The following is an 11,770-nucleotide window of genomic DNA, read 5'->3' on the forward strand; positions in this document are numbered from 1 at the left end:
TTTTTCCTTTTTTTTTGGAGTAAAGCCACAAGATTACTAATAAACAGCTAACGGTCACCATTCAAAAGTAATAATGACATTATGACTTCATATGCCAGTTATCTACCAAATTGGAAAGAACCAAATATATGCATTTTTCTCTCCCCAAAGAAAATCTGGAAGTAAATGTAAGCATTCTGACTCACTTTCTCTCCCATCAGAACAATTTCTGGGGGAATGTTAAACAGTATCATCTTCCCTAATTATAGGATGGGAGAGAAGGGTTTCACACTTGTTCAAGAGTTTACAATTTAAGTTGGGAGAACTTATGAGATGCTCATGGTCTAGGTCTAGGATACACTTCAGTGCCTGAAAACTATTAAAAATAGACCTCAAATCCGTATTTTCGTTTTGTTGCTTTAGTGCTACATACATAATGGAATAAACTTAGAGAAAAATATGAACTACCGGGCTTCCAGATTCAAGTTTCTTGGGTAAGCTCGATGGAGAAACCCAAGTTTGCATTGTGGGGAAAAAAAAATTGTTCCTGCTGGGTTTCTGCAGAGGCTATAGACATGAGCAGCTGATCTTTTTTAAAATCCCATTACAGCTAACCCACAGTGCTGCATTAGTTTCAGGTACACAATATTTGAGTAGCCAATCTTAGGATGGTACCACGACTGTTTATCTGCTAAAAACAGTCATCACCTACGGAAACGTCAAATTACTCCTCTGTACGTCCATGATAGAGTAATTTAACAGTCTAAGCTCTCTCCTTTGCTGACTTCTAGCTAAGAAAAGAGAAACCGAAAACGTCTGTTACTCTAAAATCTAGAGCCAGCTCTGTCTGCTTTCTGACACTTCGGTGCTGACTTTGAGAATATGCTCGGGGAGCTTGGCATCACAAGGACAGCTCTGAAAAAAACACTTTCCTTCCCCTTAAAGGACTCTTCAAAATTGCCTTCTAAGAAGCACAACCTACATGTCTAACATCAAGACACTTTGGGGTGGAACTCTGTGCCTCAGGCAAGGAGAGCAAAGTAGTAACTACCCACAGGTTGGCAGGACTCAAAAAAGTGGGGAAAAAAATCAGCAGTCTTTTTATAGGGGACCACATTTCTACATTTCCACGTTCTTCCTCTTTGTAAAATATTAATAATTTCACTCAGGGGTAGTAAACAAATGTGTGGCAAACTCCCAACCATCAGAAAAATGTCAGAACTTGAGAGGCAGCGAACCCGGGATATGCAAATGCTAAACTTCAGGATCTCCTGTAGAGCTGACACATTATTCGATAACACCCACCCTTGTAAAAATAAATTACATATCCAAAAGGGCAGGCTGCTGCCGTCAATTGGGTAAACAACATAATTACCATGTGCCAGGTGGAAAGCGAATCCTCATGTAAATAGTTTGGGCTCGGAATGAGCTGCAAACTGGAAAGCAGCTTATTTTTAAACTGTCAGCAGGTTTCTTTTGTGCAATTAGACTGTAATACAGGGTAATTGCTCAAGTTTCTTTTCAGAAAATCGCCATCTGACTCGTACAACAGCAAGACAAACCTAAGGATTTAGGACTCCACTAGTTTTTTTCACCAAGAATTAAAAGACACTGAGGTTCTTTAATGAGTTCTGGCATATACTTCTAACCACCTCTCCAACTAGCCTCAGGTTCCGGACTGCAAAAATCTCTTGACTGGGTAAAGTAAGACTAATTGAGTGCTTTTACATAAATAGTTCAAGTTTAAGTCTTAACAACAACAATAAGGACAAAAACCCTTCCCCTCATACACTTCTTTGCTACAATCATGCTGCTTTGACTTTCCCTGAATTACCAACCAACAAGCAAACAGAAATACTAGAGGCATTCACACAAAGGCAGTTAAAGACCATACATCAGCCCAGCCCTCGTAAGTCATATTTAATATTCCACTCAGCATCTGTGTCAGCTATCCGGAGCCTACCCCACGGTAAATGGGAAAAGTGGGCACCAAGAAAGGACGGGCTCGGCTTCTTTTGTGTTTTCAGGGCAAACGAAGGTAGATGAGTACAACAGGAGGCCATCTCAGCATTTGCGTGGCATCACACTTACCTTGAGGATGTCCCCCCTTTTGAAGCTCAGCTCGTCGTCAGCAGTAGCTTTGAAGTCATATTTGGCGATGGCTTCCATTCTGAGTGCTGCTCAGGGCTCAGCAGCCTGAAGCCGGGGGAAGGGAGTCTTCCCTGCCGAAGCCACCCAGCACTCTGGGCTCGGCCTCGCCGCTCTCCCGGGACTCGCTCGTGCACTCCGGGGCACACAATGCCACCCTGAATCACAAGAGGGATGGGTGAGAGAAGTGGCCAGCACCGAAGGCAGCCCCGCCCTGCCGATCGGCCCGCTGCCCCAGCCCCCACGCCCCCTGGCTCTGCCCGGCTCGACCCGCCTCCCTCGCTCGCAGGCAGAAGCCCCGATCGCCTCCTTCCTCTTCGCAGTCTCAGCCCCCAGGCGACTGACAGGCCCGCCGGCCAATGGCGGCCGCCGCTCGAGCTATTCCCGAACACACTTCCTCTTCCTTCCCGCTGGGTGTGCGCGGTGTGCAGGAACCGGCTGGAGCCCCGCTCAGTCTCCGCCTTTCCTCCCTCGCCCCTTATGCTCCGCTCCTCCGGCTGGAGATGCAGTCCACTCCAAGAAAGGCCTCGCCCTGGGGATGGACCCCGCTTTTCTCAGTGGCACGGGCCCATCTCCTTCCTTTCTCCCTGCCAAGCTTTCTGGCTTTCTGAAAATGCTGGGTCCCCTCCCCAGTCCAAAGCAAGCAATTCCGGCTCTGGTCCTGAGCTGCTTGACTGTTCTCAGAAACTAACCCTTGGTCTGCTCCTAGGAAAGCAGGAGAAGGTGAACCTCGGAACTCCGTTCTTAAATCCAATTTGCTGTTCTGAGCAAGGCAGCTCCCCTCTGCTACTGCCAAACTGCTCAGCAAGCTCAGGTAACCAGAAAAAGGAGATCCGGCCGCATCAGAGCCTTTTGTGGGTGAAGACCTGCTCTTGCCTAAGACACCCTTCTCCCCTGAACACCCCCAAGGCTTTGGAGTCCCAACAGCCCTTGAAATAGATGTCCAAGGTCCAGCATTTCCAGAAGCATCCTCCACATTATTTCCAAACTCCCTAGGGAGCAAAGCTGAAGGCCTAACTACACTTGAAAGGAATCCCTTTTTCAGAATCTGAGCTGCCAGATGCCTTATCTGGGGATGAAAGGGCAGGGAGATGGTGCCAGTAAATCAAACAGAAGCCTCTCACAGTCACCCTGACAACAGCTGCTCTTCTCAGAGCCAGAGGGGTTCTAAAATGAGCCAAACTGCATTTTGCAGGTAAAGATTCTGTAATAACCTTTACTGTACTACGTGATGTGGAACGGTGGGCATTCAGTCTCCAGCCACAGACATGGACGTAATCTAGACCTCTGCCTAAGGAAAGGAAAATAAAGCCCCATTCTCGTTTTCAGTTCGTGTTTTCATACAGGCTAAATAAAAGCAGAAAACAACACTGACAGTGGCAGAACGGGGACAGATTATTTATAGTGACACCCTTCTTGGATAATTACCACCTAGCAGAAAGCTCATCTGAGGGGCACGGGTGATTATTATTCTTTTGTTCTAAAGTTAACAACTGGGGCATTAATCAAGCATAGCTGCAAATGGACTAAGCAGTAAGCCAGCTGGGAATATTAAGATTAGAAGGAAATGAGTGTTACCAAGGAGGGAAGAAATCACCTGGTAATAAAAAGTCCTTCAGGGACGCCTGGGTGGCACAGTGGGTTAAGCCTCTGCCTTCGGCTCAGGTCATGATCTCGGGGTCCTGGGATCGAGCCCCTAGTCAGACTCTCTGCTAGGCAGGGGGCCTGCTCCCCCCCCCACCTTCTTGTGATCTCTGTCAAATAAATAAATAAAATCTAAAAAAAAAAAAAAAGTCCTTCAGTCAAATTCTGAAAGCCACACATTCTACCGCAGGGAAATTAATCAACCAAACCAACGTTTATTCTATCAGGCCATACCTATGATATTCCATGTGGGGCTGGCTCTAAAAGAGGGAAGACAGAGCGCTAGCAAATATATATATATATATATATATATATATATATATATATATATATATATATATCTATATATCTGTCTTTTTTTATGTTTGTTTTTTTTTTTAAAGATTTTATTTACTTATTTGACAGACAGAGATCACAAGTAGGCAGAGAGGCAGGCAGAGACAGGAAGGGAAGCAGGCTACCTGCTGAGCAGAAAGCCCGATCCCAAGACCCTGAGATCACGGCCTGAGCCAAAGGGAGAGGCTTTAGCCCACTGAACCACCCAGGTGCCCCTCATTTTAAGTTTTAAGTGATCTCTACACCCAACATGGGACTCAAACTCACAACCCCAAGATCAAGTCCCATATTTTCTCAACTGAGCCAGCCAGGGACCCCTCAGAGTATTTATTTTTGTGTGTCCTTAAACACCCTTTATTTATTCTCTCTGTAGTTGCTTTTTTTTTTTTTTGGTCAAACTAATCCATGTATATAATTTTGAAAGTCACTGCTTTTAAAAGGTTTATTTTTAAAAAAAGGGCAGTTCCCCACCCCAACACCTACCAGCAATCACCCTCAATTTTGTCTTTTGCTTTGTATTTACTTCCAGTATTTCTAAACAATATTCTTTTATTGCTGTTTCTTAGTTTATTCCAGCCATGATCTATTGCTTGCGAGACGTTCACCCCTGCCAGCATCCCCTTGCCCATCCAGTAATACCATGAATTCCGGTTTAAGCAGTTCACATTACAAAATATTCTTCACTGCTGATTTAAATATATTACAAGCAACTTTCCTTTCTGGTACAATCCTTTACTTCTCCCTGGCATTAATAACTGCTTTCCCTTTTCTGCCTACTTTCCAATGCGTGTACCTATTTTATTGTGCTACAAATGTTCCAAGATCTTTGCTACATGCCTGTCAATACTTTCAATATTTTCTATCTGACCAGGTAATTTATTTTAATTGGTGTCCAGGGCTGATTGTTGGGACTATGTTTCAATGGTAGGAAGCTGAATTGAGCAGATCTAACAAGGATAAGGAGTTCCATATTTGAAAAACAGAAATCATTAAATCAGAAACTCAAAAGCGTTGTCATAGTCAAGGTAGTATGTTGTAACAGGGAACAAACTTCTAAGTCATTCGGGATTTCAGACAACTACAGTGTAACTAAACAGAAACGGCATAAAAACCAAGACGGTTTTCAACACTGGGTTTTCCTGTGACCGAACTCATCTACCACAGGATTCCTAGAAAAAAGCATAAACAGACTAACACTCTTGAAAACCATGTTTCACATAACTATGGCTTCATGAGATACAGTTTGAGAGAAATGAAAACCAGGCATAATCAATACTTCCGTGGTTGTGCCGAATAAAACTAAGCAGCTCATGGAGAAAACCTGAAGGGCTCCACTTACGAGGCTAGCCGCTGAAAGAGCACACAGGCTAAAGGAATTCAGAAGGGTGTGTTTCATTAGAGGCAAAAACAAAAACAAAAAAACCCACTCACAACTCTAAAAACAACCAAACAAACAAACAAAAAAGCCCCAACAACATACCCACAAAAAAACTATCATACACAACACTAATAACTAAAAGAAGAAAACTGAAACTGGACGCAATGTATAATGATTTTAACAGAGAAGATGGGTTGAGAGTACATTTGACACTGAACTCTAATGAGAATGGTTAAGCTGTTCCAGCACACACCCTGCAGCCCATCACAAGCAACAAATTTTATTTTATTTATTTATTTTTTAAAAAGATTTCATTTATATATTTGACAGAGATCACAAGTAGGCAGAGAGGCAGGAAAAGAGAGAGGGGGAAGCAGGCTCCCTGCTGATCAGAGAGACTGATGCAGGGCTCGATACCAGGACTCTGGAATCATGACCTGAGCCAAAGGCAGAGGCTTTAACCCACTGAGCCACCCAGGCGCCCCCACGAGCAACAAATTTTAAGAACACAAGTGCAGGAGCCCCTGCAGTGGGTTTAGCGTCTACCTTCGACTCAGGTCCTGATCTCAGGGTCCTGAGATCAAGCCCCACATCAGGCTCCCTACTCCTGGGGGGCCTGCTTCTCCCTCTCCCTCTGCCTGTTGCTCCCCCTGCTTGTGCTCTCTCTCTCTGTCCGGTGAATAAATAAAATCTTAAAAACAAAAACAAAAACAAAAAACCCTAAGTGCAGCCTGAATTGTTCATGGCAAGCAATGTGCATTGAATCCTCAAATGCAGTCCCCTAAGGATACTTGTAGGACTTTATTTTCTTTCTTCCATTTAACTCTCTTCTTCCCCAAATTCACAGAACATAAAATACACAACAATCACTGGGCAATACAGCTTAGTGTTTGCATGGTCTCTAAAAGCAGGCTGACCGGGGTTCAAGTAATGACCTTGATGCTTACCAGCTATAATTCTGGGTAAGTCTTTTAAATGAGTCCCATTTCTTACCAGTAAAATGGGGATAGTATCACCTACTTTATAAGATTCATTCATTATTAGGTAATACAGATAATACAGATGAAGTGGTTTGAACAGGGCCCAACATTAAGTTACTCAAAATAAGTTAAAATGTGATTCTACTTAAAACATAAGATGTTCAAGGATGCCTGGGTGGCTCAGTCGACTGGGCCCTGCCTTTGGCTCAGGTCATGATCCCAGGGTCCTGGGATCGAGTCCCACATAGGTCTCCTTGCTCGGCAGGGAGCCTGCTTCTCTCTCAGCCTCTGCCTGCCTCTCTGCCTGCTTGTGTGCACTCTCATCTCTCTCTCTCTCTCTGACAAATAAATAAAGAAATAAAATCTTTAAAAAAAAGGTTCAATTTCACTGTTAAAAACTGCAAATTAAAACAATGAGATTTCCTTCACCTAACTGGCAAATTTTATTTGTCAGAAAGAGAGAGAAAGCACACAAGCAGGCAGAGAGGCAGGCAGAGGCGGAGAGAGAGGCAGGCTCCCTGCTGAGCAAGAAGCCCGAGGCGGGACTCGATCCCAGGACCCTGGGATCATGGCCCCAGCCGAAGGCAGCGGCTTAACCCACTGAGCCACCCAGGCATCCCCTAACTGGCAAATTTTTTTAAAGGTTTATAGTATTTAGCCTCTCCAATACTTTGGGTGAACATACTCTGATTCTTTTTTTTTTTTTTTTAAATCTTTTTTTTTTAAAGATTTTATTTATTTATTTGACAGAGAGAGATCACAAGTAGACAGAGAGGCAGGCAGAGAGAGAGAGAGGGAGGCAGGCTCCCTGCTGAGCAGAGAGCCCGATGCGGGACTCGATCCCAGGACCCTGAGATCATGACCTGAGCTGAAGGCAGCGGCTTAACCCACTGAGCCACCCAGGCGCCCTGATTCTTTATCCAATGTTCACCCATTTAACATTTTGAGCAGCCACTATATGCCTGACTGACCATGTGCTTGATACTGTGTTATAACAAACCCATCACAAAGGCCACACTGTAGTAGGGAATTAATCAGTTCAATTTTTCTGGAAAGTAATTTTATAGTATACTCTACTATAGTAATTTTATGTTGACAATTTAAAAATAGATATCCTTGAACAAGCAATTTAATTCCTAGATTTATCTCACTGAAATAATGACAAATACCATGTGTCACATACATATATACCTGATCAATATCCCTGAGAGCATCTATGGAATAGCTACGTAAATATCAAGAGATACTATCAAGTTAAAAACAAAAATGCAGAAAATTAGTTTATCCCATTTCCATAAAGCAAAATAGTATTTATCAAATGTGTGCTAAAGAAAAAACCCAGAATGTTAACCAAGGTTATCTCTAGGAGCAAGACGACAAAATATTTTTACTTTCTCTTTTTTTTTTTAAGATTTTATTTATTTATTTAGGAGAGGGAGTCAGTGAGAGAAAGAGAGAGAACACAAGGTGGGGGCGAGGGGAGGAGAAGCAGACTCCCCACTGAGCAGGGAGCTCCCTGGGATCATGACCTGAGCCAAAGGCAGACACTTAACCAACTGAGCCACCCAGGCGCCCCAGTATTTTTACTTTCTGCACTACACACCTCAACTGTATTTTCATCACTACGGTCAAACACCAAAAAATCTTACTGGCACTCTGGAGTCAGACCTGAATTCAACAGGCCCATTACCACTAGACGGGTGACACTGGAGAAATAACCTACATTCCCTAAATCCTACTTTCCCTCAGCTGGAAAATGAGGATAATAACGCATCTACAGCAGGGGACATTTTGATGATTAAAAGAGATAGCGCATGTAAGGCCTCGGAGTGGAGTAAAGGCCGTGGAGTCTCTGGCACAAAGTTGTAAGAGGTACCAACTGGCTGGCATCACCAACATCTTTCCAAGTACCAGTCCGTATGTTCCTGCACTGTCCATCTTCTTCCATCTACATACAAACTCAGAAGCGCTTTCTGGTAGGCAAATTAACAGCCCTATTAAATATAAACTTTAAAATTAAATTGCTCCACATCAGAGTCCTAACAATGCTCAAATACTTACACATATAAAGACTAATCACATCTATCGTCACTTATTCTATTAGGCTTTTAAATATTTACTCTGTACATACAGAAAGCATAACTTAAGTTGACTAATTTAAAGCCACATTCCAGCCTCATGATTTTACAGCTGCATTCTGTAACAACAGTTTTGGCCTTTGGACCAGCTGCATCAAAATCGTCCCATTCAGGGGCGCCTGGGTGGCTCAGTGGGTTAAAGCTTCTGCCTTAGGCTCAGGTCATGATCCCAGGGGTCCTGGGATGGAGCCCCACATCGGGGGCTCTCTGCTCAGTGGGGAGCCTCCTTTCCTCCCACCCCCACCCCCGCCTGCCTCTCTGCCTACTTGTGATCTCTGTCAAATAAATAAACGGAATCTTTAAAAAAAAAAAAAAAAGTCCCATTCAGAGACTGATTCACCATGGGGTGCCTTCTGGAGTTCTGCAATGTAGTGGCCTTAGGCCCAGAGCCTGATTTAAAATAAGATTCACAGGTAATTCTTACGCATGCTAACCCTGAAGAATCACTGATGTACTAGAAGGGTGCCTTAAGCAGATTTTAAACTTTGCATTCCAGAGGATGCACTACAATATCGTTGCGTAAGATGAAAATAATGCATCCTCACTTGGCTCAACAAGGAAAAAGCCAATTTTGACAAATAAAACCAAGGGCTCTCAAGAGTCTTTCAGTAGTGCCAGAAAGTTCTTCTGAATTAAGCAAGTAACTATTAATTTCTCTCAGGAGAGCACGGTGGGTCTCTTTTCTGTATTACTTAATTTCTCCAAAATCTATTACTCTTCTGTTCTAGTTAACAATCAGAACTGCTGCCGCACAACAGGCAACATAACAGATTTTTCTCAGAAAAACTGCTAAGTACCATCAACCAGTAGTATTTAAAACCTAGCAATCCCTCAAATCTGAATACACTTGCTAAGGAAGTAAACGGCCTCAAGCATTTGAATGCTCGCTTTTAGTATCAAAGAAAGGCGATCAGAAGAATTAACTTCATTTTTTATTTTGGGAATTCAGAAAATTTTGAACCAGGGACGGAGCAATAGAACACACAGTTATTCCTTTCTACCAAAAAAACCCCAACAGCAATAACAAAGATGCCTGATTAAAAGAACCCTGGCGAAGAATAAATTCATACTGTCACAACGGGCAGGTTTTAATTAATTCACCTATGGCCTAAAATTCTATTCCCTCAAATATTTCACGTTACCTTAATTCTACTGTAATATAGGTTTATGGTTGGTTTTTGTTTTTTTTTAACATGAACCACTCCAACTAAAAGCCAAAAAAATAAGTCATACAAGCCCCCAATTGACCCAATCTTCCTTAACCAATATAAGAGAGACACAGAAAGAAAAGCATAAGCAGGCACAAAAGCAGAATGTCAAAATAAAGAGAACTAAAACACAAATAACACAAGCAAGCTACACTTGTGACTCTGTGGCAGTATTGATCACTTACGGATGAATTCAATCCTCTGAGCCTCCCAGTTCCCAGGGGGAGAACTTCAAGTCTCGCAGGGCTGACTGAAGCCCACGCTTCAAAGTGAAGGATAAAGCAGGAAAAGAGGGGATCTTCCCCGGAGAGAAAACGGAATCTTTACATGAGGGAGAAGACAAACTGCACCAAAGGGCAGAAAAATTATGTCGAAGAGGGGACAAAAAGGAGGAAGGGGAAGTAGATTAGAAAAAAAAAGGGGGGGAGGGGAGGGATGGGCAAATGACTTGCATTACACAAGTAAGTATCTAATGTCCGCAGTGAAAATAGAAGTAGAAAGGGAAGGCAACGACTGGAGAAGGATACATCGAAAGAGAGACAGGAAAGCCAAAGAGAGAACGCTAACTTCTTTCATGTGTCTTTTGGACTCTTTTCTGAGTCCACAGCACCAAACGATAGATGTCGAGTGCACTTCGGCTCCTCTGCAAACCCAACTTTTATAATGACTCCCTCAACAAGCTATATAACTCATGTGGCTTCTACGGAGAGCCTTACAGATGAAAAATGCCGGTGCTTCTCTATCCCCTCGCACTGAAATCCTTCCTCGGGGCATTCCAACCAACTGCTGCTTATTGTTCTTTACAATTATTTTTCAGAGCAGCTTCAAAAAAAAAAAAAAAAAAAAAGACATCTCGACTGGCTCCGGCAGCAAAGGTTCTAACTCAACGGTATTCATACGGTTGGTGGGTTCCCTCCCCAAATTCGGCCCAAGGACACCAGAAGATGGTGACGTGGTGGCCGTGCAGGTCGCAAGAGCATCAATCACCACATTTGCAGCCGCTGCGAATCCCCCGCCTCCCGGGCCAAGTCAGACTGACTCACAGAATGAGTACCCAGGGCTCCCGGGCTTCTCCCGACCCCTCTGCGCAAACCCTCCGGAAGAAAGCGTGAAACTTAATGAGGAGCCCCCCGCCTCCCGCCCCCAGGGTCCGGGGCTCTGCACCGAGCTAAGGGCCGGGGGAGGACGGTCCCCAGGAAGGAAGCGCCCCGAAAGGGGAAACTCCGTTCCCCGCCCCAGGCCTCGCCGTCCCGAACCCGAACCCCGGCAGCCCTGGGTAGGCTGGGCCCGGGGGGCCGACTCCCGCTGCCGAGCGAGGGGGAAGAGGCACCAGAGCAGCGCCGCCGGCCGCACTCACCGTGGCGCAGCTGCTCCGCTCCGCGCCCGGCCGGCCCCTCTGCAGCGGTGCGAGCGGCCGCCGACCGCGCTGCTGCTCCCCGAGGGCAGCGCCTGTTCCCGCCGCGGCTGCCGCCTCAGTGTTCGTCGCCGCTGCCGCCGCTACCGCCGCCGCCGCCGCCGCCCGCTCGCCGAAGCAGCACAGCCGCCTGGCTTCCGCTCCTCCTCGGGGTCCCGCGAGAACTTCCCCGCGCGGCCCCGCCCCCCCCCCCCCCCGGCCCCGCCCCCGCGAGACTTCCCCCGGCGGAAAAGGCCCAGAGCGCAAGCGCTCCTCCTGGGCTCGGGCCCCGCAGGTAGCCACCATCTAGATGCCAAGGCGCGTGCGCCAGACCGCCCCGGAGCAGGTGGCACCGACATGGCTCCGCCTCCGGGTTGCTGTAACCCTCTCTGTGCCTAGACGGGTCAATTACAGCTTAGCCCCGAAGGCGTAACTCTTCGCCACACCCTAATCACTTCCCTTCTCCTGCGGGGGGTGGGGTGCGGGAATCTCCCTCCACCCTGAAACACTCCAAATAGACGACCAGCTTTTGAAATACTTGAGAACGTGGGCCAAACTGCCGTGTT

At 45.5% G+C, this 11,770-nt stretch overlaps 1 protein-coding gene across 1 annotated transcript in view; it reads right to left on the minus strand.

Moving 5' to 3' along the window:
* The window catches only part of LOC111160411 (growth factor receptor bound protein 2), a 72,167-nt gene extending 60,826 nt beyond the window's left edge, over positions 1-11,341 (minus strand). Inside the window, exons 1-2 of the mRNA XM_022523512.1 lie at positions 11,169-11,341; positions 2,071-2,285 (exon numbers count right to left, since the gene is read on the minus strand). Of these exons, the coding sequence (XP_022379220.1) occupies positions 2,071-2,148 (78 nt within the window). The 5' untranslated portion in view covers positions 2,149-2,285; positions 11,169-11,341. The remainder of the gene's footprint in view (positions 1-2,070; positions 2,286-11,168) is intronic.
* Between the last annotated feature and the right edge of the window lie 429 nt (positions 11,342-11,770).

Source organism: Enhydra lutris, unplaced genomic scaffold (assembly GCF_002288905.1).
Source record: "Enhydra lutris kenyoni isolate GAN:26980312 unplaced genomic scaffold, ASM228890v2 scaffoldscaffold75, whole genome shotgun sequence".
Taxonomy (NCBI): Eukaryota; Metazoa; Chordata; class Mammalia; order Carnivora; family Mustelidae; genus Enhydra; species Enhydra lutris.